Source organism: Pleurodeles waltl, chromosome 11 (assembly GCF_031143425.1).
Source record: "Pleurodeles waltl isolate 20211129_DDA chromosome 11, aPleWal1.hap1.20221129, whole genome shotgun sequence".
Taxonomy (NCBI): Eukaryota; Metazoa; Chordata; class Amphibia; order Caudata; family Salamandridae; genus Pleurodeles; species Pleurodeles waltl.
The window spans coordinates 934,194,558-934,220,064 of record NC_090450.1 but is presented as its reverse complement, the minus strand read 5'-3'; the positions used below and the strand labels follow the sequence as shown (position 1 = coordinate 934,220,064).

General features: G+C 45.5%; 1 protein-coding gene across 2 annotated transcripts in view; it reads left to right on the top strand.

Moving 5' to 3' along the window:
- Nucleotides 1-25,507, top strand: part of CIT (citron rho-interacting serine/threonine kinase) — a 1,039,445-nt gene that overhangs the window by 520,374 nt on the left and 493,564 nt on the right. For both annotated transcript variants that reach the window (XM_069215034.1, XM_069215033.1), the window contains exons 23-24: nucleotides 6,346-6,543; nucleotides 6,955-7,008. In XM_069215034.1, coding sequence (XP_069071135.1) covers nucleotides 6,346-6,543; nucleotides 6,955-7,008 — 252 coding nt within the window. The remainder of the gene's footprint in view (nucleotides 1-6,345; nucleotides 6,544-6,954; nucleotides 7,009-25,507) is intronic.

Here is a 25,507-nt window from a genome sequence, read left to right as displayed (position 1 = left end):
CACAGGGGCAGCAGGGTGCAAACGCAGTGTCAAGCACCCAATGCTTTTCAATGAGGAAACCTCGGGTCACAAAGATGCTTCAGGCTGGGTCCAGGGAGTTGGTTGCGGGAAACCAAAGGCTGAACAAGGAGGAGAGACGCCCGCTGGATGTTGCTGGGCCGTCGGTCGAATTTCCCAAGGCCAGGTGGCTGCGAGTGCAGGGGTACCTTTGCATGTCTAGAATCTTCATCAGATCCAGTTGTGGTCAGGGGGGTGGGGTGGAGACCTCCGAATTTAGGCTGCAGGTATCATCATGTTGACCAGGAGGGGTCAACCCATGGTGGACTCCAGGTCGGAATTGCTTGGGGACCTTACCTGGACTGGTGGGCCACCTGAGCACGTTCTGTGGGCATCGGGTGCAGAACTGACAAGACTCACAGAGCTCTGGAGTCCATTTGGTAGGTTTCTTCTGTACAAGGCTGCTGTCCTCAGGAGTTCTTGGTTCTCTGCTGTGCAGGCAGTCCTCTGGGGGTTTGTAGGTGTCGTTGGTCCTGCAGGATGCGTCCCCTTTTTGCTGCAGGAGTCTTTGAAGCTGCAGCTAGGCCGGTAGGGCTTGGGGACAAGTCAGTTGTCATCTGGAGTCTTCACTGCTGGGGTTGGCTCTTCAGTCTTTCTTCTTTAGGTTGCCAGGAATCTGAAGAGCAAGGTTCAGGTGTGCCCCTAAATATTAGGTTTAAGGCTCACCACCAAGTGATGAGGTTTCTGCGGGTGGGAGTTGTGAAGCACCTCTACCCAGAGCAGGCTTTGTTTCTGACCCCAGAGAGCACAAAGGCTCTCACCCCAGGGGGTCAGAAACTTGTCTGTTACAGGCAGGCTGCAAAGACCAATCAGCCTTACACTAAAGGGTTGGGTGAAATACAGGGGGCATCTCTAAGATGCCCTCTGTGTGCATTTTACAATAAATCCAACACTGGCATAATTGTGGGTTTATTGTGCTGAAAGGTTTGATACCAAATTTCCCACCCAGTCTTCAGTGAAGCTATCATGGAGCTGTGGAGTTCGTAATGACAAACTCCCAGCCCCATGTAATTAATATGGCCACACTGCACTAACAATGTCTAAGAATTAACTTATACACTGTAGGGGCATATTGCTCATGCAGCTATGCCCTCACCTGTGGTATAGTGCACCCTGCCTTAGGTCTGTAACCCCTGCTAGAGGAGTGACTTACCTATGCCACAGGCAGGGATTTGTGGGCATGGCACCCTGAGAGAAATGCCTTGTTGCTTCACCCCATGAGCACACACAAGCTCCAATGGCAGTGTGCATGTTTCGGTGAGGGGTCCCTTAAGGTGGCACAATACATGCTGCAGCCCTTAAGGACCTTCCCTCGCCACAGGGCCCTTGGTACTTAGCTGTGAGCCAGGAGTGTGCCAATTGTGGAAGCAGTGATACAGTTCTGAGGAACAGACACAGGTGCTGTGGCCTAGTTAGCAGAATCCTAGCACACACTCAAATTAGCATTAAATATAAGGCCAAAAAGTCAGGGGTACTGCAACGAGGGGCCAGTTTCTTACAGTCTTCTGATAAAGATATTCAAAACATGATGCCAAATTGTTTGCCTCTCCCTACCTTCATAAAAGCAGAGTATATTCTTGAACGACGTAATGATATTTGAAAATGAGATCAGCCAAAACCTAACCAATAAACAGATTGCTAGGTTACTATGCTGATCATCTTCTTGTGGTACAAATTCAGTGTTTCAAAATCATTGACAGTTTCATTGCTTCATGTCCTTACTTGAATAGCGCTAGGATACTATGCTGGCTATCTGTTTATGGTATGTGGTCTTCATTTCACAGTTGCACGGTCTCTCTAACATTGACCTGAAGCCTATCCCCTCCTTTTCCATTGTAAATGTTTATGGTCTTGGTTAATCACCTTACTTTCAAGGCCCTACTTTCTATCTCTATGGAAATTGAGCACAGTTAGGAACAAATAAGTAAGTATAGGGCAACTGTAACTGGGCATTTTAATAATCATTCTATTGTTCACCTCACATTTTGTGAATACCAGTTAGAGTGCAGGGGTACTTTGCTAGATATACTGTGAATAATCCCCAGGCTTCAGATTGGAGCAGAAAACCTTCACAGCAGTTATCCAGCATGCCACTTGGTTGCATTGCACAATTATGTACCAAAGTCCTTCCACTATGGAAGTGATGAGTGTAGCTGCATATAATCGCCTCATAAATGCACTGACGTCCGTTCCTTTCTTTCCATGCCTTCCAACGTGGATCCAGAGTGCATCCTTCGCCTTAGCTAGACTTTTCGTCAAAATATATCCAGTATGCATAGGAAATGTCAGCCCCTAAGACCGCAGGTTTCAGGCCGTGCATGGACTGTTGCAAGCAAATATCTATGACTGACGTAAACAAAGTCTGTTTGTGGTGCCTGGGTTTAAGCCATGTCTCCTAGGTCTCTGTCAAATGCTCCCAAAACCTATACGGGAACACAAAGCCACATTCTGGGTTGCTAAGCACAAGATAATCTGGGGTGTGACAGCACCAAGTCAAGAGGAAGTTCTTGCATCCAAAGTCGTTCCCGCAGCAAGTCTTTGTTGCAGTTGAAGAAGATATATAAGAAATCCAAGTGGGAAACAGCCCTTTCCCACCAGATGGCCTCCAGAGAGGGCATAAGATTGTCAACATGCCTCCCAGTTCCACTCCTGACTTTACAGGTCTAAGTAGACGTTGCAGCAAGTAGAACCTTTCAAGGAGGCTATGCTACGCCTTCATCACTTTTCTGGCTCCCTCTGGTACACCTCTTGGAAAGCACTTTATTTTAAGTATTAACATGAATCTTGACTTTTAACTCATCTACTTTTGATTGGGACAATTACGTGTTGGGTTCAGTTTAGTTGCTCAGAGCTTCGAGGGGGTGGGGGTAGGAGCTCTTACCTCTCTTTAAAACACCTCTGCACCTTACTGAGGCACTTGAATCTGGTTGGTTCGTGTTGCTGGTATTGCCATGGTTTTCTTTTCCTGCCACAGAGGCCGCCATTTTATAAGGAGCATAGATTCTCTCATTTGCTGTGGTGTAGTGCACCTTACTGCCAGTATAGGTAAAAGCAGGTGCGTGGAGTGTTTTCAAAACCATATGTATTGTTCAGGCCTGTCATCCTCAAGGACTGCTGGAAAGCACTTTATTTTGGCCATTTACTCACATCCTGGCTTTTAACTGTACTTTTAATTAGGACAATTACATGTTGTGTTCTGTTGTGTTGCTCAGAGCTTCGGGGTAGGGAGTGGGAGCATTTTAATGCACCTTATCTGAGGAACTTGAACCTTGGGGTGCTGGTTTTGGCAGGGTCGATTGATTTTATTTTACAGAGCCCTACACAACCACAGCGGTTGCCTTCTTGGGGAGTACCTTGAGCTTTCCCATTTGCTGTTATTTAGTCCACTAAACTGCCAGCATGATAGAAATGTGGGGTGAGGCCTGTGTGCACATTGGGCATGCTGATGGCATGTCAAAGGCAACCCATCTGTGCCTGTTCACGCTTGGACAATGCCAGTTGCTTGGACAACTTTTCACACAAAGACTACAAAAGTGCCAATACTCACTATTTTGAGTGCCTGTTTGCTCCTGAGAACTGCCAGTACTCTCCCATTAAATGTATTGCTGCAGTGTTGAAAAGTGCAGGCACTCTCAATTTGAAATTAAAGATGTGCAGATACTCAGTACCAGACAGTACCTGCCCATTTAAAGTACTGGTGCAAGCTTGGGACATTATCCACAGGCAAAATCCTGATGAATGCTTCATAACTGAAACGTAGTTCAACAACACATCCAACCCTGATAAAACCTTTCCAATTCCACAAAACTATGGAATCATTAAATTAGATTGAGAATGCAAGGTGAGTGGGTGTTATCAAACACCACTGCAGATGATCTGTTATAAAACAAAATGGAATTGAACTGAATTCTTTGGTGAAGCTGTTATTCACAGCCCCCCAGGGCCGAAGAAGGATTTTGATGCCACAGTTCTGGATCTTTTCGCCTCTCACAAAATTAGCTTAGAATATTTTCTGTTTAAAGGTCACTTCAACTTCCACTGTGTGGATCTCAAGGATCCTATTAACATTAGAGTCAAAAAGGCTTTTGAACCAGCCGAACACATTCAAAATGCTACCTGCCCCACTCACATTACTGTTCATACCCTGGACCTCATTTTCATGAATATAAAAACCATCGAGATTGATACACTTGATTCCTTTACTTTCGTCTGATCACCATCTTGTAAGTTGTCAATGATTGCTTTATCACAGTTCCCCACTGCTGTCTTCCCAGATCACTGTCCTACTGCCATTAGTGGAAATTGGTAAATTGTGACAATATCACAGAGAAACTTGTACTGTCCACCATAAATCAGTCTTCCTATATTAACATAACAGTGAAGAATTTTCTAATGGCGATAGTTGAAGCACTTGACACAGTTGCCCTTCTGAAGGTTAGTAAATCTAAGGAATGAGCTTCTGCTAAATTGTATTCAGAAAAACTCGTAGGCCAAAAGCAAGACTGCAAATGGTTGGAACGCATATGGAGGGCATTGAAATCTGAAACTGATAAAATGCAGTACATGTTTACTGTTAGCACTATCATGAAAACACAAAGAATTTTCTTCAAACAGAGAATTGGGAAAATGTTTCCTCTGAGGAAGAAATAGTAAGAGAGTTCTCTCATCCATTGGCCTGCAAATTCTCCATTCCAGCCTCTTCTGATCTTTATGGAATAAGATTAGTAATCTCTTTGACCTCTTTGATATCTAACCTGAGCTTTGTTCTTTCTCTCACTTGCAATACCAGCCACACTTAGCAGCTAAAAGGTGTCTTGGGATAGTCATAGAAAATATTAGGTGGGACATAGAACTGGTATACTATATATTTTATACTACACATTCAAGATCACCAGAGGATCCGCGTCCGTTCCATAATATCACCTCCAATTGTACTGTGGTCAGTGCTCACTTAGAAGATCTTTTCAATCTTTCTCTCTCTCTACAGAAAGTGCCCCAGAAGTGTGGAAGCATGCCAGTGTTGTACTATTGCTAAAAAAAAAAAAACCTTTGCTGGCACTATGGATCATTATAATTAGTGCCCGATTTCTCTTCTCCCTTTTTGCTTTTGGAAATCGTCCCACTTTCCCCAAACTATGTTTCCCCTCACAAACATTCAGACTGGAAGAGTCTTTTTGCATAGCCCGCACAAGTAGTATAGTGTTAAGGTATTATACCCATCTAACCCAAACTTACTGATAGCAGAGACTCCTTTTCAACAGACAAATCAGGCAATTGGTCTACTCATGTCTCTCAGGCTTTCCAAATTTTCAGGAGCTTTTTAGGTGTCTGAGCATTTGTTGCGGACAGGTACGGGTCGCAAGCTCAGCGTGACACAGCAGCATATTGGTGTGTCAACTTCAGGAGTAGGAGAGTCAAAAGGTGTACAAGAAGACTACATAAAGATTGAAACTTGGCATTTTGGTGTTTGTAATCACTCAATTGTGCTTTACTGCAAACTGCTGCTGTTTTTGCTACACATGCTTCATCACCATGTTAATATTTTCCTCACTTTTAGATCATCATGGTACTCCCTTGGGCTAGATGCTCACATCTGTCTGAGGCTTTAAAATATTGCTTCATAGTAAAAACCCAAATCATATTCCACTGTGCTGATTTTTACTGGATATCTTTTAAACCGTCTTCCCTGTCACTAGAACTCCATTACACTTTTCTCAACAGTAGTACAGCCTTTATTTTTCAGCTGTACCCTTGCACATTGAAATTTCTCTGGTTCTGTTAGACTTTAATAGCTGTGATCATAAGTACTGCTAGCTTGGGCCAGCCACTGATTTCATTGAGGTGAGAGACAACAGAGCTCTGGATGGCGTTTAAGTAAAGCCTTTGTCAGCTGGGAAGTTCCTTAGATTTTAAAACACACAGTTTTTTTTCAGATTTTGATACATGTTGTTCAATAAATGTACTAGAAAATCAGAACTACCAAAAAGCTACACATACAATAGTCAAAACTTATGACATTAATTCATTTCTGTGCTGGACGTTATATTGATTTGTGCATTGTTTGTCTTACTAATAGCATCTACTGAACTGAAAATGTGATGGTTGAATGCTGCATCATGTCGCTACAGGAATTTACATTACTTGTGTGAATGAAGGACCAGCTAGTTTAGTAACCGAGCATGAGATGACTAAAACTGATGTTGAAAATTCAGGGATTAGTGAAGGAGATACAAATACAGTATATTGAATGTGATAAATAGTATCAATAAGTCACTTATCTCATTCCAGGTAAGCTTGGAACATGAGGAACAAAAACTGGAACTAAAGCGACAGCTTACAGAATTTCAGCTGACCCTTCAGGAAAGGGAGTCTCAAATCTCTGGTCTACAGTCTGCCCGTTCAACTCTGGAGGCTCAACTCCGTCAGGCAAAGACTGAACTGGAAGAGACAACAGCAGAAGCAGAGGAGGAAATACAAGCTCTTAGGGTAAGATGACAACAGAGGAGCACAGTTAATGCTGCTGGCAGTTGTCTTCTTTTCCATATGTGGGAAATGGAGAATATTTTCTAACTTGGCAAGAGGTAATCATGTTGGACATAAGGTGCCAGTTTTGGGTGGTTCTCCATATTCTATAAGGTTTTAAATTAGTGGTGCCCATTAGTTCTCAATCTTAATCTTCATATGTGTTTTTGGTCATACATCTTCAAACCTAATTCAGTGATTAAACATACTTTTTATTGTTTGGCCACATTTAACTTCAGTCATTTTTGGGTGAGGTTTTTGGTTGAAGAATATTGTGAACCTAAAACAAGGACTAGCCATGGGTACATAATTGCCATTCCAAAGCTATATCAAGTTACCACTATAATTTTTGCATTTGTTTTTTTCCTCTGTTAGGCACATCGAGATGAAATCCAGCAGAAGTTTGACACACTACGTGATAGTTGCACAGTAAGTTTTGTGTGATCAATTTCCACTCTTTTCATTTGTACTTATTTTCTATTGTGAGTTATCACTAATTTTGCACTAATGCTGTTTAAGTGCCATCTGAAAATATAACTGTGCTGCTTTAGAATATATCTCTCTATGTGAGCTACACCTCATAGTCGAGGAAACATTTGCCATTCCTGAAAGTTCGACCTCTTTAAGAGGAAAAATAAAGTAAGAACTATGTTAAAATACGTGAAAATGAGGATGTAGAGCCATGACGCTGTTTCTTTGGCGACTAGAAGAGGCCACGATGTAGTCTGCTTTGAAAGATGGCACAGCAATCTGTGCGTCTGGTCCATACCGACATTTCTGTTTTACTTTGTCCTGGTGGGGCTCTCATACTTGACCCTTTTTGCAAAGGGGCCCCTTAAAACTGTAGACAGAGTACTTCTCAGGGAAGCGAACATATTCATTGAGACAAGGGAGATGAAGAGTTGGTCACCCTGCAACATAGTCTCAATGAGGTATCCCTGATTTTCCTTTGGACAGGTCCTGTTTGGTTGCAGCAGTTAATATTTTTAGGGAGCAGTAGCTGGGCTCAGATGCAATGCGTGCTGATCTCTCTTAGTAAATTAAGGCCAATTATCAGTGACAAACATGGCTCTTTCATGTTTATATATATTTAAATGATGAATGGCAAGTACTATGTGCTTCTTTGAGGCAATAACTATTTAAAAAAATCAGTGACTACATGTGGCCCTAAATGTTAGTGAGGATCTTTATAATTTAACATGGTGGGTGCAAGAAACAATTGACTTCTTTCCCATCGTCCTTGACCCCTATTTATTCTAACCCCAACATTTTTCATCATTCCACAGCGATAGCTTCATGGAAAGAGGCTGGGTGTAAGAAGGCAAGTCAGATATTTGATGGCACAGGCATTATCTTGATTAAGCAATTAAAGTTAGACTATGGCCTTGCAGAAAATGATCAGTTGGACTACATTAGATTCAACTTTGACTGTTAGGTAAAGCGATCAAACCCTTTCTGAGCAGGCAGTTGGATTCACAGCTGGGCCCTTGAGAAATCTACCAAGTGGTGGAAAGGGTGTTCGAATATGGAGTATCTACTGCACCTGCTTTGGAAATGCCCCAAGCTTAACACACAATGGAATCGGGTCATAGATGACATGGACACCACATGCATGAAACAGCTTCCTCGCTTGCTCACTGTTGGGCCTCTCAAATAAACAAACCTTCTCTGTTTACTCAGTGAAAGGCAGGCATGGCTATTTGTGCAGCTCGACAGACCATCCTAGCACTGTGGGGCACAGATAAAATCCCTGAATTTATAAACTGCCTTCACCGAATCTGGGAATCTGTTGGGAATATAGAAACTAACGATGGTATCAGAGCTTAAAATGGAGGCCTTTTGTGAGGAATGGGCACTTTCCATACAATTGTTAACCCACAGAATTTAGGTAATTATCATGCCCTTACTATACTAAAATATGTACGTTTGTCACATGAATAAACCAACATCAGTTGATTAATCTCGCAATTTAGCTAGGTGTTTTTTATTTCTCCATCTAGAAGCCACTTCAACTAGGTCACCCAACAAGCAACTTGCTTTCAAGATGTATTCTTTCGCCATGTGTGTTGGGAGGGAGAGGAGGGTAGGCTACGGAGGAATGTTGGTGGGATGTTTCTTTACCACTTGATGGCCTGGTACCTTTTGCTTTATACTGTTTTTCTAACATAGAGATACCAAAGCTAGTAAAAAAAAGAATTGATCCATAAAATGGCGAGTGCAAGGTGAACAATGCCTGCTGTCCACAAAGCTACAAAACATCTTTACTCCCAATTTCTTCTTCCTATTTCTACTTCTTTTATCCAAGTGCTGTGCGAGTGGAATGCAGAGGATTTCCTGCTATAAAGGGTCCTTGGGGATTGTACTTGACTGTGTAACATAGACATCAGCCCCACAGTGAATTCTGGGAACAGGAAATCCAGAAACACCTCTGAGAACAACTCTCCTCCAATGTAGTTGGTTGGAATTTGAATTGTTAAAGTGTACTTGTGCTGATTGACAGTGTGTTGTTGGAGCACCTTCTAGCTTATTGAATACCTTTGTTAACGCCAATCTGCATGGTCCATGCTCTTGTTCTTCCTGGGCGCAGAAATCCATGAGGCAGGTTTCATCAAGGCACTGACTTAGCCTGATTATCTGCTGTAACTTTTCTGTCTTGCCCCAGTGCATTAGCTGACTTTGCCAGTATGGAAGCCCCCATCCAGCATACGTAGTCCAGAAACAGGGGCACATCATGCCAAGAAGTACTCTCTGCCTCTCACCAGAGACTAAATGAAATCGGTTTAATAGCCAGCTGTCTTCAAGTGCAAGTGAGCCAATAAGTGACTGTCAAGAGAGCACAGTCCCTGCCTTTAGTTTGCATAGTGCCTAGTGTGCGTCCTGCCTTTGTACACACACAGATTCCACCTGCAATTCATAAAGCCTATCACTACATTGATCTGCTCTCTTGAATGTCGATCTGTTGACTCAGAGTTGCTAGGATACCCATGTCACAAGATACTTGTTACTGAAGGGACCATCATACCATAACTCTAAACTAAAAAAAAGTATATTTTCCTAGTTCGGTCACTCTCAATGCTGAAAAATATTCTGCTGTAATAGTATTGTGTGGTCTATCCATTACAGGCTTATAACAGATTATTTCTGATGGATACTTCTACACCCATATTCCTCATGGACAATTTTCCAGCAATTGTACTAAACACTGATCAATGGGGTGGTGTGCCATGCTGACTCAAAACTGCCCTGGAAATTATGGAGCAGAGCCACATATAAGCGCCACCCCTGTATTTTGGCATCCTTGAGGAAATTCCTCTTTTTGCATGTTCACCCCCACTTTATTGGACTGACGCTGCTGGCTTTTCGACTCGTAGTGCACCGAGACCTGCTAACTAGATCCGTGTTCTGACCCCATACAAAGTATATGTCAAATTAGCTTCGCCCAACTGGCAATGCTTGACTTTATCATAAATCCCTAGTTTATGGTAATCAGGGTAACAAGGGCATGGAATGCAGTCTGTCCACTCAGGGCTGCAGCACTGTTTGTGCCACCCTTCATATGACAAGGTACAAAATGGCTCCCAGCCTGCCACTACAGACTAGAAGAACAGTGTTCACTGTCAGCTGGACTTTGCCATTCAAACTAATGGCAAATTCACCCTGCGCCTTAACATTGTATATGTCTCTCCCCTAGGGAAGGCATAGAGAGACCTATGGCATGGAGTTGTATTCTGTTAAGTAAGTCTTGTACACTTCAATATGTCTTTCACAGCAGAAATACTTCCAAATTGAAATTCTTTGTTGGTAAAGTTGGTAGGCCCATTGGCTTAACACAGGTTTACCTGGCTAACGTTTGACGGAGGCTACCAAGCTGGGTCATGTGAGGTATCAAATTAATCACGACACTAAATGTGATCTGATGTTCATGTCGAAAATAATGGCGCTATTAATAGTTGGCCACTTTTGGAAAAGTGACCACTGTACTCTGCTCAGTCAGCAGGCTCACAAAGGCACAAATACACAGACAGACGTGTGAACGACTCCCAGGCCCAAAGACAAAGGCAGTGCCACAGCAGCAAGGTGCTATCTACCCTGCCAGGATGGCCACTTGGGGGATTAGCCAGAAGCAAGCTTCAAAGGGGTAGCCTCCTTTGATGGGCTGCCCAGCACCCCTGATTAGGATGCCTTTTGTCCTTGCAGACAGAATGGAGATAGGGCCAAAAGCGGAAAACTCGCCCCAAAACTGCTTTCTATCATGGGTGTACTGTTCCCAGGTAGCCACACCTCTAGGGTGGGCTTCCTCACGACCGAGGATGGGTTGTGCCATGTGGGAAGGGGCAAGAATTTGTCACTTCGGGATAGTCCGATACCACACATCACAGGAACTTCATCACTAGGTAGGAGGGGACCCATTTGCCCATCAACTAGTGGCCGCGTGGTCCCCTCAGGGCTCTTTCCTGAGATAAATATGGCACCCTTGGCAAGTTGACCCTCAGTACTCTCTACATCTGGAAAGAGGACGAGAAGAAGACCACTCCGCACCTATTGGAAGCACACAGAGAGAGGCTGTGACGCCAGAGCGACTGCACCTGCTGCACTTTGGGCTGGAAGAGTTTGGACCCTATTTTGCATGCCTAGATGGGGGAAACACTGATCTCCCAGCCCCAGACCAAAGCAGAGACTCCAAGAGTCAGTTGGCTGGCCTCCCAGGACAGAACTGAGGACATTAAAGCTACATTAGTCCAATTCTCCTCTCTGGTAGCAGAAGCCTTGCCGCTACTGGGCACCCCCATGGACAATTTGAAGAGAGCCAAAAGGTGCACCCATGTCTGCTGGACTCATGAGTGTTGGTTGTGATTGGGTTTGTCGCCCCAGAGAGACACCAGCCTCCACAAAAGATTTGCACCATGACCGCGGTGTTCCAAAAGTGCAAAGTTTGCATGGGCAGCTCTTGGAACCCTGCAAAGTGGACATCATGGGACTCCGAACTCCGTGGCCAGAGTCTCCCTTACTCTCCTGTGGGCCAAAGACTCGACCGGACTTCACCCCAGTGAACTCCACAGCACCCTTGAACATCTTTGAGCGTGCATCCCTCTGCATCAGGACCACTCCATTATCATCAATGGCTGTCATCCTGTAAAGTTTAGATCTTTCTCTAAAAAAGCTCTTGTGGCCAGGTAACTGTCCAAGGTAACCTCTCTGGACCTCTGTGCTGTCAGGTTTGGTCCCTAACTCAGGCCGGAGTTGCTGAGCTAACTTTTTCAAACTTTTCTGTTGACAAATGCTTGTTTGCGGTTGATGCTAAAGTTATATATTCCTTAAAGCTGTATCTCATGAACCCTCCAGTGGATTTTGCTAATCAAAGTCATCAGTTTCACACCGGCTCATTTTGTGAGCACCTTGATGCCATGCAGCCTTTCCCCTCCTACTAAAGTATGATTTAAATATTTCTTAGCAGCAAATACCTGGAGGCATCTTGGAGCTTAGTAGATGAACCGGAGACTTGAGAATAGTAATCATATGGATTTGTAAAGCCAGGTCTTTAGTGACTTAGGAAACTGTAGGAGGTTTGAAGCATTCTTAGTGTCCAAACGTTGTGCATTCCATTCTTTTGCAGCACTGAGGAAGAAGATCCTGCCACCCCAGGTGGCTCGTTTGAATTTAGAGACCACAATGAGTTTGGCATTCATAGATCTGAGTGGTCGTCTACAGGAATACAGTGCCAGACCTTTCTGTAGGAACTCATGGGCCGAGCCAAGTAGCACCTTGTAAGTAATACATAGATTTAAATGATTCTTTGGTGTAAAGGTAGCCAGTGAAGATGTTTGATAGCCTTAGCCACTGAACAATATTTAGGCATCTTTAGAAGGATCTGAGCTGCTGCATTTTGAAGCAATTGAAGTTTATTGAAAGCGTATTGGTGAACAGTAAGGTAAAGACTTTTACAGTAATCCAATTTTCTGCCATCCATCACGGAGTTGCTAGTGCAGGACAACACTACTGCTATGTGGTTCTGCAACAAGCATGGTGGAATGGGTTTCTGGGCCCTGTGCCATGAGTCTTTGCGTGGTGGCTGCCGAACATTTTTCTGATCACCAACCATCTAGCAGAGTCCCTGAATGCCAGAGCAGACATACTGAGCTGATTTCATCTGGCAGATCATGGCTTGTGTCTGCATCCAGAGGAGGAGCCGGGTGTATTTTTCCTGTCAGGAGAGCCCTGGCAATATCTAATTGGGTCCTGTGAGAATGCACAGTGTCAGCAGTGTTGTGCAATGGCATTTCCAGAAGAGCACTTATTAGGAGACTCACTCTGGCTAGAGTGACAGAAGGACTCCTTGACGCTTTCCATACGCTATCTCTCCTGCCACAAATTTTGAGGAAGGTCTAGAACATGGGCCCCAAGTCATCCTAAATACTCTAGATTGGGCCAGGAGAGGGTGGTACCCAGAAGTCCTCAGCACGACCATCTGCCTCTGATCAGGCTACCACTTTGGGAGGTCCTTCTGTCTCAGTAAAGGAGCAGGGTCCTACAACTTAGTCTCCACAGCATATCTCCCCATATGTGGAGATTAAGAGGCTGCAGTTGACTGCATTCGATTTGCTATTTGAGGTGGTGGATGTCATTCTCACTAGCAAATGCACCATGGCTCCATCAATCTATACGGGACACGTTTATGAACTGATATGGTGCCTGGGACACTGAAACCTTACACGCAAATCTGTTGTAAGTCCTTTTGTTTATTTGTGTCTCTAGCTGACAAGACCTTGCAGTGAACAGTAGGGTCATTAAATGTTTGTCACACGTTTTTCCCTAAACTGTTGATGATGCCCCAGTAGGACTTTAACTTAGTCTTGACATTCCTCATTGCTCTTTGAGTCTATGGATAGTTGCTTCCTGCATCTCTTCACTTTTGAAACTGTCTTCCTCATTATGGTTAAGTTAGCTTGTTGCTTGAGTGAATTGCAGGCACTTTCAGTGCCATCACTCTACACCAGATTTTCTCCAGGCTAAATAGTGTTCAGGACTTGGAAGACCTTTTTATCTAAGGTTGTGACTTCTTCCACCCAGTTTGAAGTCCCTTGGTATAGGTGGAAAGTCAATCAATAAAACGTTATTTGATTTTAAAAAAAATACTTATGTCAAGCGTGATCAGGTACTGTGGTAAATAAAATAAAGGAGGGGGATCTGCATCAAGATCTGCTGTGCGTGGGCCTGGAAAGTTTGATAGACCGTTCCAGCAGAGCCCAGGCCACGACCACTGCTTTGACGTGAGGAGTTCCTGTCCTTGATATCTCCAGGGCTGTGACATACGTGTCCACTTGGGCCTCTTCATCTTTTTACGACATGTTACCATATGGTATTCTAATATTTAGATGGTTTTATCTGCACAATTCTCCATTTTATCTTACAGCGGATACCTCCATTTCTTCTTGTGTGGATATTTTTCACACATCTCCTTAGGATCCTGCTGCTAAGGGAGTAATTTAAGAGATGAGGGAGAGGTAGTATCTAGAAGAACAACTTACTTACCTTTGACACTTTTTAGGATGGGTACTCTGTATTTTAGAGATGCATCATCACTCTGTCTGCTCCCCTCTTTAAGTAGGTAATTAAGGTTTTTTGTCTAGATTGTGATTTGGCAAACTGTCTATCTGTAAATGCTTGCAGAAAATGCATGCGCCGAGGCAGAATGGATTTCCAGATTCTCCGGTGGCTTCTCTTTGGAGCCCTTGCATCACGTAGAATTATGACTCTGACTGGAGTCTCAGGGTGCCACCTGGTGAACCAAAACATTTCTGGATCTAATGTGTTACCTGGTAATATTATTTGATGAATCTGTAGTAATTAGGATTACTTACAGAAAAAAGCACATCTAAATCCAGGTTAAGCCCCATATTTCATGATTGCAGCAATCGAAGGTTGTGATTGCTATGGTAACTGATGTTCTCTTGCATTGATGTCGACTGAGTAGACTGAAAAATAAAGCAGTTTAGACAGTTTCCTTCTTTTTTTGGGGGAGGGGTGGAGACAGAATTGTATTGATTTTCACATCTGTAAAAACATTAGAAATCCATGACAGGCGACCAACTTGTACAGATATCCAAATCTGTTGTACATTAATATCTGTTCAGTTTCTAATATGACAATGTTTTCACATTTCACTGTATAGTACAAATCATCTTTGGGAATTCTGCCTCTCTTTAACAGTCTTACAGCCTTCCCCACCACGCCCCAAACTTGCACTTCTGGCTAATGTTCTGAGTTGGTTATAGTTTAATGTACCCTCAACAGATAGCTACCCATGCGACACACATCTCTTATTGGTCTAGGATGTGAAGACCTAATTGTTGTCATAGGATGTAAAAGTGTATTCATTTAAATCTGCTGTTACATGAGACTGTATATATGCTAGGGTATTGTGTCCCTTTCTGTCTCTGTGATGGGGATAGAGAGGTCCTCCTCCTATTTCAAAGGTAATTCTTCCAGAGGAGTTACTATATCGGCCCATAGTGCCTGATATAGACAAGTAACTGTCTAGATCTTGCAGTTCGTAGTGCAAAGGGCTCAACAACATTGGTGAGCGGGGGATACTCTAGTGGTTCCCTAGTGGTGCCACTACACCTCTGTATCGTAAAAACCTCCTTATAGCGAGTCCCAACCCTATTTTGCGAGTTAGTAATAGGTTACCGACCTATAAAATAGGGTTGGCACATGGTACATGGCTCTTTAGCAGTCGCAAACAGAACATTTCACCCTTTGTGACCGCTAAATAGCTTTGTACATCTGGCCCTATGTTCTGCCTCTTGTTTGGTGGTCCTTTATGGTAGTCTTCTTCAATGTTTTCTCTTTCATACAGACTGCCCTGTTACCTCAGTAACTCATTGGGCAAATTGACTGCACGCTCACATGGGTTCCCATCTGAGTCGGTGGAGGGGGTGTGGGGGGGGGTGTGGGACTATTTCTTACACTTTTCCTGGGAAAGGAATTTCTGGGAGTACTCTTGCAAGTCTGCTTGATTCTTCCTGAACAAGCAGCAACTATTTATATCACCTTCTATAGATTTTTGCAAATGGATCATAGACCACAGCATCTCTTGTTACAGCCTTGCTATGGAGATTTAAGTCTGCAATGGAAACTGTACCCCACAAACATGTTCAATGCCCACAGTGAGTAGAAACTTAACAATAAATGTCTCCCACTGAATTGTCTGCACACCTCCACTCCCATTTGTGCCCTATTTGCTATGATACTTGAATGCATCTTGTTATATAAGCTGGTATCATTATGATTTTAGAGTTGTATAGCTGTATTTCTGGCTGCTTCTTGAGTTAAGATGATCCTATTTTCTCACTGCCAATTCGCACAGTTTTATTTCGAATTTCTACTCCTTGCATTCAGCAGGGCTCTTACTCTTCATTCAAACCTTTGTAGCCTTTCTATGCAACAAAGGGCAGATGTTTCACTCCAGACCCCTTCCATTTGTTTGCAAGTCAGAGCATTAGTCCCCTCAGACCTGATCTCCACCATTTCGCCCTGTCAGCACAGATTAGGATGAAGGACTTAACCAAAGATCATTAATAAAGAAATTGATTTGGTTGTCTTTTGTGAGTCTGAACTGGAACAGGCAGAAATATGACAACATTGTATTTTTCATCATGTAATTATACCTGGATGACATTTTTTAAACCTCTGAATAAATATTACAGCAAAAGAACATCAGTAGAATACTGTTCAAGTAAGCTATGTGCTTGGAAGGTGGTTTACGTCTCCAGTATAGTATCTTTCATATATTCACTTGCTTGAATCTTCCCCTTCGTCATGGTGGGAGCCCCACAATAACAGTGATATAAAGAGTATCTGATAGAGATTCTAGCTGCAGATTCCTTACCTTTGATTTCCCTGGCATCAGCTTCAAATCCAGAATTTTTTGCTGAGCAATACCCTGTGCGCGCCGTCGGGTGACGTCGTTGGAACAGTCTGTGTTGTCATGGTCGCCTATAAAGGCACCACTCTAGCGTGCGTATGTCAGTTCTTTTAATTCAGCGCAGGTTCGGGATCAAGCTATCCTCTGCCTTTTTTAGCAGCCTTTTTTCGACCTTTTTGTCGAAGTTTTTCCATCTGTGCAAGATGTCCTCGAGGAAGACTGGGTTCAAGCCGTGTGGCACCTGCTTTTGCACCATGTCGGTGATGGACCCCTATCAGGTATGTCTCTGGTGTATCGACAGAGACCACGACTCAATGTTGTATTCCAACTGTTGGGCCATGGCCCGAAAGCTTTGAGAGAGCGGTCTCTGAAGCTCCTGGCGCCCCGGCAGTCTACGTCGGTAGGCACGACTCCTAGGAGGTCACAGTCCCGCTCGAGGAGGTCGTAGGACCCCTCCAGGAACCCGAAGTCCTCTTCTTCTCATTCAAGGTGCTACGGGCACTCGGGGAAGAAGTACAAAAAGATGATGTCCAAGCAGACTTCGACTTCGCCATGCCCGGCTGCTGACGAGACATCACAGGAATGTTTATGTTCTGAGCACGGTTCTGAGGAGCAGATGCCAGGGCAGACTTCGCGTCTCCCCCTCCTATCTGTGAGCTGGAGTGACCCCCGCTCAATTCAGGGAATTTTACGAAGCCATGCGTCTCGTATTTGAGTGGGCTGCCCCTGCTGGTGAGGCATCTGGCCTGAGGGGTCAGCAGGGGCCCCATCGGGTTCGACCTTGGCACCGTTGGGGACCCCAGGATCAGATCCGGATTGATGCCGGTTCCTCATAGTCAGTCCCGATGTCAACGCTCCCCCCACCGCTTGCGCCCACCGGTGGTGCGAGACCCATCTTCCTTCCAGATGATCAGGAGCCGGAACAATGTCGTCTGACACCGATGGACTGGATACTTCTCCAGATACTGGACTGCTCTCACTTTCTGGGGCTACGGAGGAGGGGAGCTTCATATGCCATGGTGGTGCGTAGTGCAGTCGAGGTATTGGACCTAGAATTGCCTATGGTGCCAGTCAGGACTAACATCCTGACAGAGGTGCTTCAGCCGGGGATTTCTACATCGGAGCCGATGTTATCTTTCAACAAAGCCCTTACTGATGTCCTGCTGGGGACGTGGTCCAAACCCAGCACACAGGCTCCTGTAAATAGGGCAATTGGCTGCCGCCATTCGGCAGCTCCTCCTGACCCTAGTTTATTCACCCAACACCCCACCCCGGAGAGCATGGTGATTGAAGCTTCCCATTTTGCCTTGACTTTTGCTCCCCCGAATAGGGAATCCAAGAGGCTGGACCAACTTGGGAAGAAGATCTTTTCTTCCTCCAGCCTGGCATTGAGGTCCACAAACACCTCGTGCCTATTGGGCTGTTTTGCCCCATACTTTATGGGATACGGTGGCACAGGTGCTGCCCCAGGTCTCGGAGGGCATGCAGGCACTCACTCAAGCCGTCAAAGATGGAAGAGACGCAGCCAAGTTTACGATTCAGTGTGGTTTGGACACAACCAACTCGCTGGGTAGGGCGATTTTATCGACAGTGGCTGTTCGTCACCACGTCTGGCTTTGCAGCGGATGTCCAGGCAAACCGAAGGACATGCCCTTCAATGGCTCACGCCTTTTTGGAAAAAAGGCAGACTCGTGCTTGAGCGGTTTCAGGACTCTTGCGCTACGGCCAGATCTTTGGGTCGCTCGGCGCCTGCTCACCATCAGCCTGCCTTTTGCAACTTTCGAGGCCTTGGAAGGGGTGCGGTACCACACCGCCCACAGGTCAACCACGGTCCTCCATCATCTCAGCATCCAGTGCGAGGACAAGGTTGTGTTACCTTCAGACCCAGAGGGTCTAGCCAGAGGTCGGCCACCACCCAGCCCCCCTCTTCCACAGCGCCCAAGTCCTCCTAGTATGATTCTGCAAGACTATGCTCATCCAGTTGGAGGAAGGATTCAATTTCATCTCCCTTACTTGCGTTCCATAACATCGGACAAATGGGTGTTGCAGATTATACAGAATAGCTATTTCCTTCCCTTCAAGTCTTTCCCCTCTATGCCTCCATTGAAAAAACAGCTGATGGAGGATCATTTAATCTTTGTCCGTGAGGAAGTTACGGCTTTCTTGGCCAAGGGATCCATAGAAAGTGTCCTGACATCAGATGTAAGAAGTGGTTATTATTCCTGCTACTTTCTGATTCCAAAAAAGAACAAGAGTCTTTGCCCTATCCTGGATTTAAGGGACGTCAATCTCTCCTCAAAAAGGAGAAATTCAGGATGCTCACTCTTGCTCAGGTTTGTCTGCCCTAGATCTAGGACACTGGATGGTAGTATTGGACTTGCAGGATGCATATTTTCACATCCCCATCCTGCCTGCCCACAGGCGCTACTTGCGGTTCAAGATGGGCCACAAGACTTTCAGTTTACTGTGTTCCCCTTAGGTCTCACCAGTGCCCCTGGGGTGTTTACCAAGGTGATGTTGGTGGTAGCAGCTCATCTGTGCAGGTTAGGGATTTTTCGTAGCCTACCCCGAAGACTGGCTGTTGAAGGCTCCGATGCCCCAGGCTCTCGACAACCCCCTTCAGATGACAGCAAACCTCCTATATTCTCTGGGGTTCTCTATAAACGTGGTGAAGTCACACCCGGCTCCCTTTCATCTTAGCTGTTCTGGACACAGTGCAGTTTCGGGTTTATCCTCCTGAGCAGCGAGTCCAGGATATTCAGGTTATACCACCAATGTTTCGGCCTCTATCCTGGATCTTCTTTTTTGTGTTCTTGTGTGTTCTAGGAAAGTTACTCCTGCTTTCCTGGGCTCTGGGGTGGGTTCTATTACTTACCTTTGGTGTTTTCTAATACTCCCAGCACCCCTCCACACACTTCACTTGCCTAGGTGGGAAACCGATATTCGCATTCCATTTTCGTAATATATGGTTTGCGTTTCCCCCAGGCCCATTTCTAACTATTGTGATATTCACAATTTGCACTGTTTTCTATCTGTTTTTACAGCTATTTCTGCATACTAGTGTATATAATTTGTGAATTACTTCCTAAGGGGGTATGGTCTCCATGGTATTTTTGGCATTTGTGTCACCAAAATAAAGTACTTTTATTTTTGTAACACTGAGTATTTTCTTTAATGTGTGTGAGTACTGTGTGACTACAGTGGTATTGCATGAGCGTTGCTGGTCTCCTAGATAAGCCTTGGCTGCTCAGCTACAGCTACCCCTAGAGAGCCTGGCTTCTAGACACTGCCTACATTTCACTAATAAGGGATAACTGGCCCTGGTAAGGTGTAAGTACCTTAGAAACCCACTACAAACCAGGCCAGCCTCCTGCACTGTTCCAAAAATAATATCAGCCTTACTCCTGACAGGGTTTTCAAGCCCCATACTTGTCGCAAACAACCCTATAGGTCAACTTCAGTGTCATCCCGCTCTAGGCAGCGAATGTGTCAACGTCCTTCGGCTGGAGGAAAGTCACAGGATGGTTCCAGGAGGCATTGATGTAACACAGGCACCTGTCGCCTCAGTCTCACTACAATTCATCAATCTCCTTTCCGAATTCTACAATCAATGGAAGCACATCTCTCCCGACAAATTGGTGTTAGATGTAATCTAGCACGGTCACACTCTGGAATTTGTTCAAAAGCCTCCCAGTCTCCCTCTGTGCAGATCATTGCATTGCCATCTTTCTCTACTAAAGGAGGAAAATGATTACTTCCCTCCAAGGATGTGATATAGGAGGTCCCGCTAAGTCAATGCAACATGGGATTTTATTCATTTCTTTCCTTGTCAGAAAGAAGTCAGGAAAGTGGAGGTAAGTAATGGATCTAAGGATCTTAAACAAATTCATCATGAAACAACCATTCCGGATGTTATGCCTGCAGGAGATTCTCCAACTAGTAGATACAGGGTACTGCATTACCTCCCTGGATCTTCTAGATGCATATTTCCATATCCCCATATGCCTAAAGCACAAAGTTTCTACAGTTCGAGGTGGCAGGGAGCCATTACCAATTCACAGTGCTCCCCCTTGGGTTGAAATCGGCTCCCAGAGTCTTCACAAAATGCATGAGTCCAGTGGCGGCTTTTCTCAGGCGACCAGTACCGCAGGTTTTCCAGTACCTGTACGACTGGTTAACAATGGGCCTCACTTTTCACTTGGCAAAACAATTGACTCAGGCCTGTCTACACCTTTTCAAATCTCTGGGTCTCAAACTGACCAAGAAAAAATCTTCTCTAATTCCGCCCAGATTGGTTGTGTTTCTGGTAGCAGTTCTAGATACAGAAGTGTCAAAAGCTTTTCCCACTTTTCCCACATAGTACAGGATTCTCCATCTAAAATTACTCACCAAATCCCTATCAGCAGGAGAGCCCACTATTGTAAGAGTACAAATTCATGTTGGGGATGATGTCATCATGCGTCCCATTGATTCCAAACTGTGGCTTTTACAGGCGCAACTGGACACTCAGTGGATCCAGTGCCAGGGCTCCTTCGAGGACACTATTTTGCTTACACCGCAGATGAAATCAACAGTTTCTTGGTGGGCGAATATGGAGAATCTCTCTCAGGGTCTCTCGTTCCATCCTGTGTTACCCCAGGTAGTGATAATGTCAGAGGCCTCCCTGGAAGGCTGCAGGACATGGAGGTTCACGGAAATGGACCTTTCAGGGGTCATTGTCATTCCTAAACCTCCTAGAGCCGAAAGTGATTTTTCTAGATCTTCCGGCTTTCCTTCCCAGGCTCCCCAACTTGTCATTTTTGGTGAGAACAGACAACACTACAACCATGTGTTATCTCACCAGACAGGGAGAGACATGGTGACAGGTGCTTTCAGTGCAAGTTCAACAGATATGGGAATGGTTACTAGCCAACAACATCTCCTTGAAAATAGAGCATGTCCCAGGGCTGTAGAATGAACGGGTGGATACCTGAAGCAGGACAAACAAGCAGTGCCACGAGTGGGAGCTCAATCAGCGGCAGTTAAGGCGTTGGGGTTCTCCAAACCTGGATCTTTTTGCCACTCTTTGCAACAAGAAGTGCAACTTGTATGCCAACAGATACTCCCAATCAGGTTCTTGGGTAAGCATTCCACTTTGCATGGACAGGGATGTTCACTTATGCATTCCCTCCATTCCCACTCATTCCCAAGAACATACACAAGATGGAGGAACCTTGCTGTCTCATACTCATACCCCCCAGCGTGGCCAAGGCAGTATTGCTTCACCAAGCTTCTTCGCCTATCAGAGTGCCCGCACATCCCGTTCCAGCCAGCAGAGGATTTCCTGTCGATGAACGAGGGGCATATTGAACATGCACAAATTGATTCTCAGTTTGTCAGCTTGGCTCCTCACGACAGTGAGTTCTGGACTCTAAGTCTTTGTGAGGATTGCAGATCGATTTCTTGAAAGCTTGTGCTGCTCCACAAGCATATGCTACTCTGCAAAGCGGAAGAGGCTTTGATCATTGTGTACTTCCCAATCTCTCCATCCTCTCTTGTCTACACCAGAGCAGATTCTCCCTTATCTACTGCAGCTAGCAAAATCAGGACTCACTCATCTTTTAAAGTTCACCTGTCGGCCATCTCTAGATTCCGGAGGCATTATGGGCACCTGTCATTTATGGTCCAATAGACTGGTTAAAGGGTTCATGAAGGCCCTTTTTCAGGACTACCATCAGATTAAGCCTCTTCCTGTAGTTTGCCAGCTAAACAGTCTTATCCTAGATCCTAGCTCATGAGATCTCCTTTCGAACCGATCCACAAGGCTGACTTGAAATTTCTCTCTTGGCAAGTAGCTTTTCTTTTGGCTCTCTTCTGCAAGAAGGATAAGTGAAATCCAAGCCTTCACAATTCACGAGCCATATTTGCAAATTTGTGGTGATAGGTTCATCCTCCAACTAACCCTAAATTATCCCATAAGTGGCAACATCTGTCCACCTAAATGAGCTCATTATTTTACCAACATTCTACAGTAAACAGTCTTCACCTGGAGAGCGAGCCTTGCATTCTCTGTACGTCAGTCGCTGTCTGAAGTACTACCTAGAGAGAACCAAAACCTTCAGAAAGACCGTTCAACTCCTGATTTCTTTTGCCTCACCTAGAAAAGGACCAACTCTGTTGTGGGCAGGTATTGCTCGTTGGGTGTCTGTGACTATTGCCTTCTGCCATGGTAAGACAGGAAGACCACTAACTGCGAAGGTGAAGGCCCATTCCTTGAAATGTCACAGCTTTTTCAGCCCTGGTCACAGGAGTGTTGTTGCCCGATATCTGCAGGACGGCAATGTGGGTTAATGCCAACACCTGCATGAAGCACTACTACCTGGCTTCTTGGAGAAAAGCAGATGTGGAGGCCAGACAAGTTGCACTAAGATGCCTGTTTTCATAAGGTATGCAACACTTGAATTTTTTGTTCATATACATTACGGTGTATCCTCTCACTCTCTCTCTTACCTTTTTATGACTTGTCAGGAAAAGCTTCTCTTATCCTTCTGCTGAACTCACTGTTATGATTTTAGAATTACTATAACTCTTCTTGTCATGATGGAATGGTTTGCCTTACCCACCTCCATTGTTCACTTGGTACTGATTACTAATTTGATTCAAGCATGTGAGTCAATGAAAGATACAACACTGGAGGAAAAAAAAAAGTTACTTACTTGTACACTGTGGTTCTCCAGTATTTATATCTTTCGTAGATTCAAATGTGACCCTCCCTCCTCCCCGTTAAGGCTTACCAGGTACTTACCTCTGTTTTTTTTTCCTGTATCACACTTGTGCTCAAACTCTGAGGCATTGTGGCTCTGCAGGGGTGGAGTGTTTCAGGGCCTCTGCTCTGATTGTTTTAAAACATCCAAACATCAACCAATGTAAGTTGGCAACTAATGTCTATTGTTTTCTACTGGATTTTAGTGCTTTAACACTGCTTATATTGCTGTTACCGTGGTACTCCCACCATGATGATGGGGGAAGATTCAAGCAAGTGAATCTATGAAAGATATCAATGCTGGAGAACCACACTGTACAGGTACTGTGAAGAAATGGCTCCCTGTTGCAGTTACCCCCCACGTTTTGCCTGATACTGATGCTGACTTGACTGAGAAGTGTGCTGGGACTCTGCTAACCAGGCCCCAGCACCAGTGTTCTTTCACCTAAAATGTACCATTGTCTCCACAATTGGCACAACCCTGGCACCCAGGTAAGTCCCTTGTAACTGGTACCCCTGGTACCAAGGGCCCTGATGCCAGGGAAGGTCTCTAAGGGCTGCAGCAGGTCTTATGCCACCCTAGGGACCCCTCACTCAGCACAGACACACTGCTTGCCAGCTTGTGTGTGCTGGTGGGGAGAAAATGACTAAGTCGACATGGCACTCCCCTCAGGGTGCCATGCCAACCTCACACTGCCTGTGGCATAGGTAAGTCACCCCTCTAGCAGGCCTTACAGCCCTAAGGCAGGTTGCACTATACCACAGGTGAGGGCATAGGTGCATGAGCCCTATGCCCCTACAGTGTCTAAGCAAAACCTTAGACATTGTAAGCGCAGGGTAGCCATAAGAGTATATGGTCTGGGAGTCTGTCAATAACGAATACCACAGCTCCATAATGGCTACACTAAATACTGGGAAGTTTGGTACCAAACTTCTCAGAATAATAAACCCACACTGATGCCAGTGTTGGATTTATTTAAAAAATGCACACAGAGGGCATCTTAGAGATACCCCCTGTACTTTACCCAATTGTTCAGTGCAGGACTGACTGGTCTGTGCCAGCCTGCTGCTGAGAGACGAGTTTCTGACCCCATGTGGTGAGGGCCTTTGTGCACTCTGAGAACAGAAACAAAAGCCTGCTCTGGGTGGAGATGCTTCACACCTCCCACCTGCAGGAACTGTAACACCTAGCAGTGAGCCTCAAAGGCTCAGGCTTCGTGTTACAATGCCCCAGGGCACTCCAGCTAGTGGAGATGCCCGCCCCCTGGGCACAGCCCCCACTTTTGGCGGCAAGTCCAGTAGAGATAATGAGAAAAACAAGGAGGAGTCACTGGCCAGTCAGGACAGCCCCTAAGGTGTCCTGAGCTGAGGTGACTCTGACTTTTAGAAATCGTCCATCTTGCAGATGGAGGATTCCCCCCAATAGGATTAAGGATGTGCCCCCCTCCCCTCTGGGAGGAGGCACAAAGAGGGTGTAGCCACCCTCAAGGACAGTAGCCATTGGCTACTGCCCTCCCAGACCTAAACACACCCCTAAATTCAGTATTTAGGGGCTCCCCAGAACCTAGGAACTCAGATTCCTGTAACCTAAGAAGAAGAGGACTGCTAAGCTGAAAAACCCTGCAGAGAAGACGGAGACACCAACTGCTTTGGCCCCAGCTCTACCGGCCTGTCTCCCCCCCCCCCCCTTCTAAAGACTCTGTTCCAGCGACGCTTTCCCCAGGGACCAGCGACCTCTGAATCCTCAGAGGACTGCCCTGCTCTAGAAGGACCAAGAAGTCCCGAGGACAGTGGCTCTGTTCACCCAAGACTGCAACTTTGTTACAAAGGAGCAACTTTAAACCAACTTGCGTTTCCCGCCGGAAGTGTGAGACTTGCTACTCTGCATCCGACGCCCCCGGCTCGACTTGTGGAGAACAAACACTTCAGGGAGGACTCCCCGGCGAATGCGAGACCGTGAGTAGCCAGAGTTGCCCCCCCCCTGAACCCCCACAGCGACGCCTGCAGAGGGAATCCCGAGGCTCCCCCTGACCGCGACTGCCTGTTCCTCAGATCCCGACGCCTGGTAAAGACTCTGCACCCGCAGCCCCCAGGACCTGAAGGATCCGAACTCCAGTGCAGGAGTGACCCCCAGGAGGCCCTCTGCCTTGCCCAGGTGGTGCGTACCCCGAGGAGCACCCCCATTGCCTGCCTGCATCGCTGAAGAGACCCCTTGGTCTCCCATTGAAACCTATTGAAAACCCGACGCGTGTTTGCACACT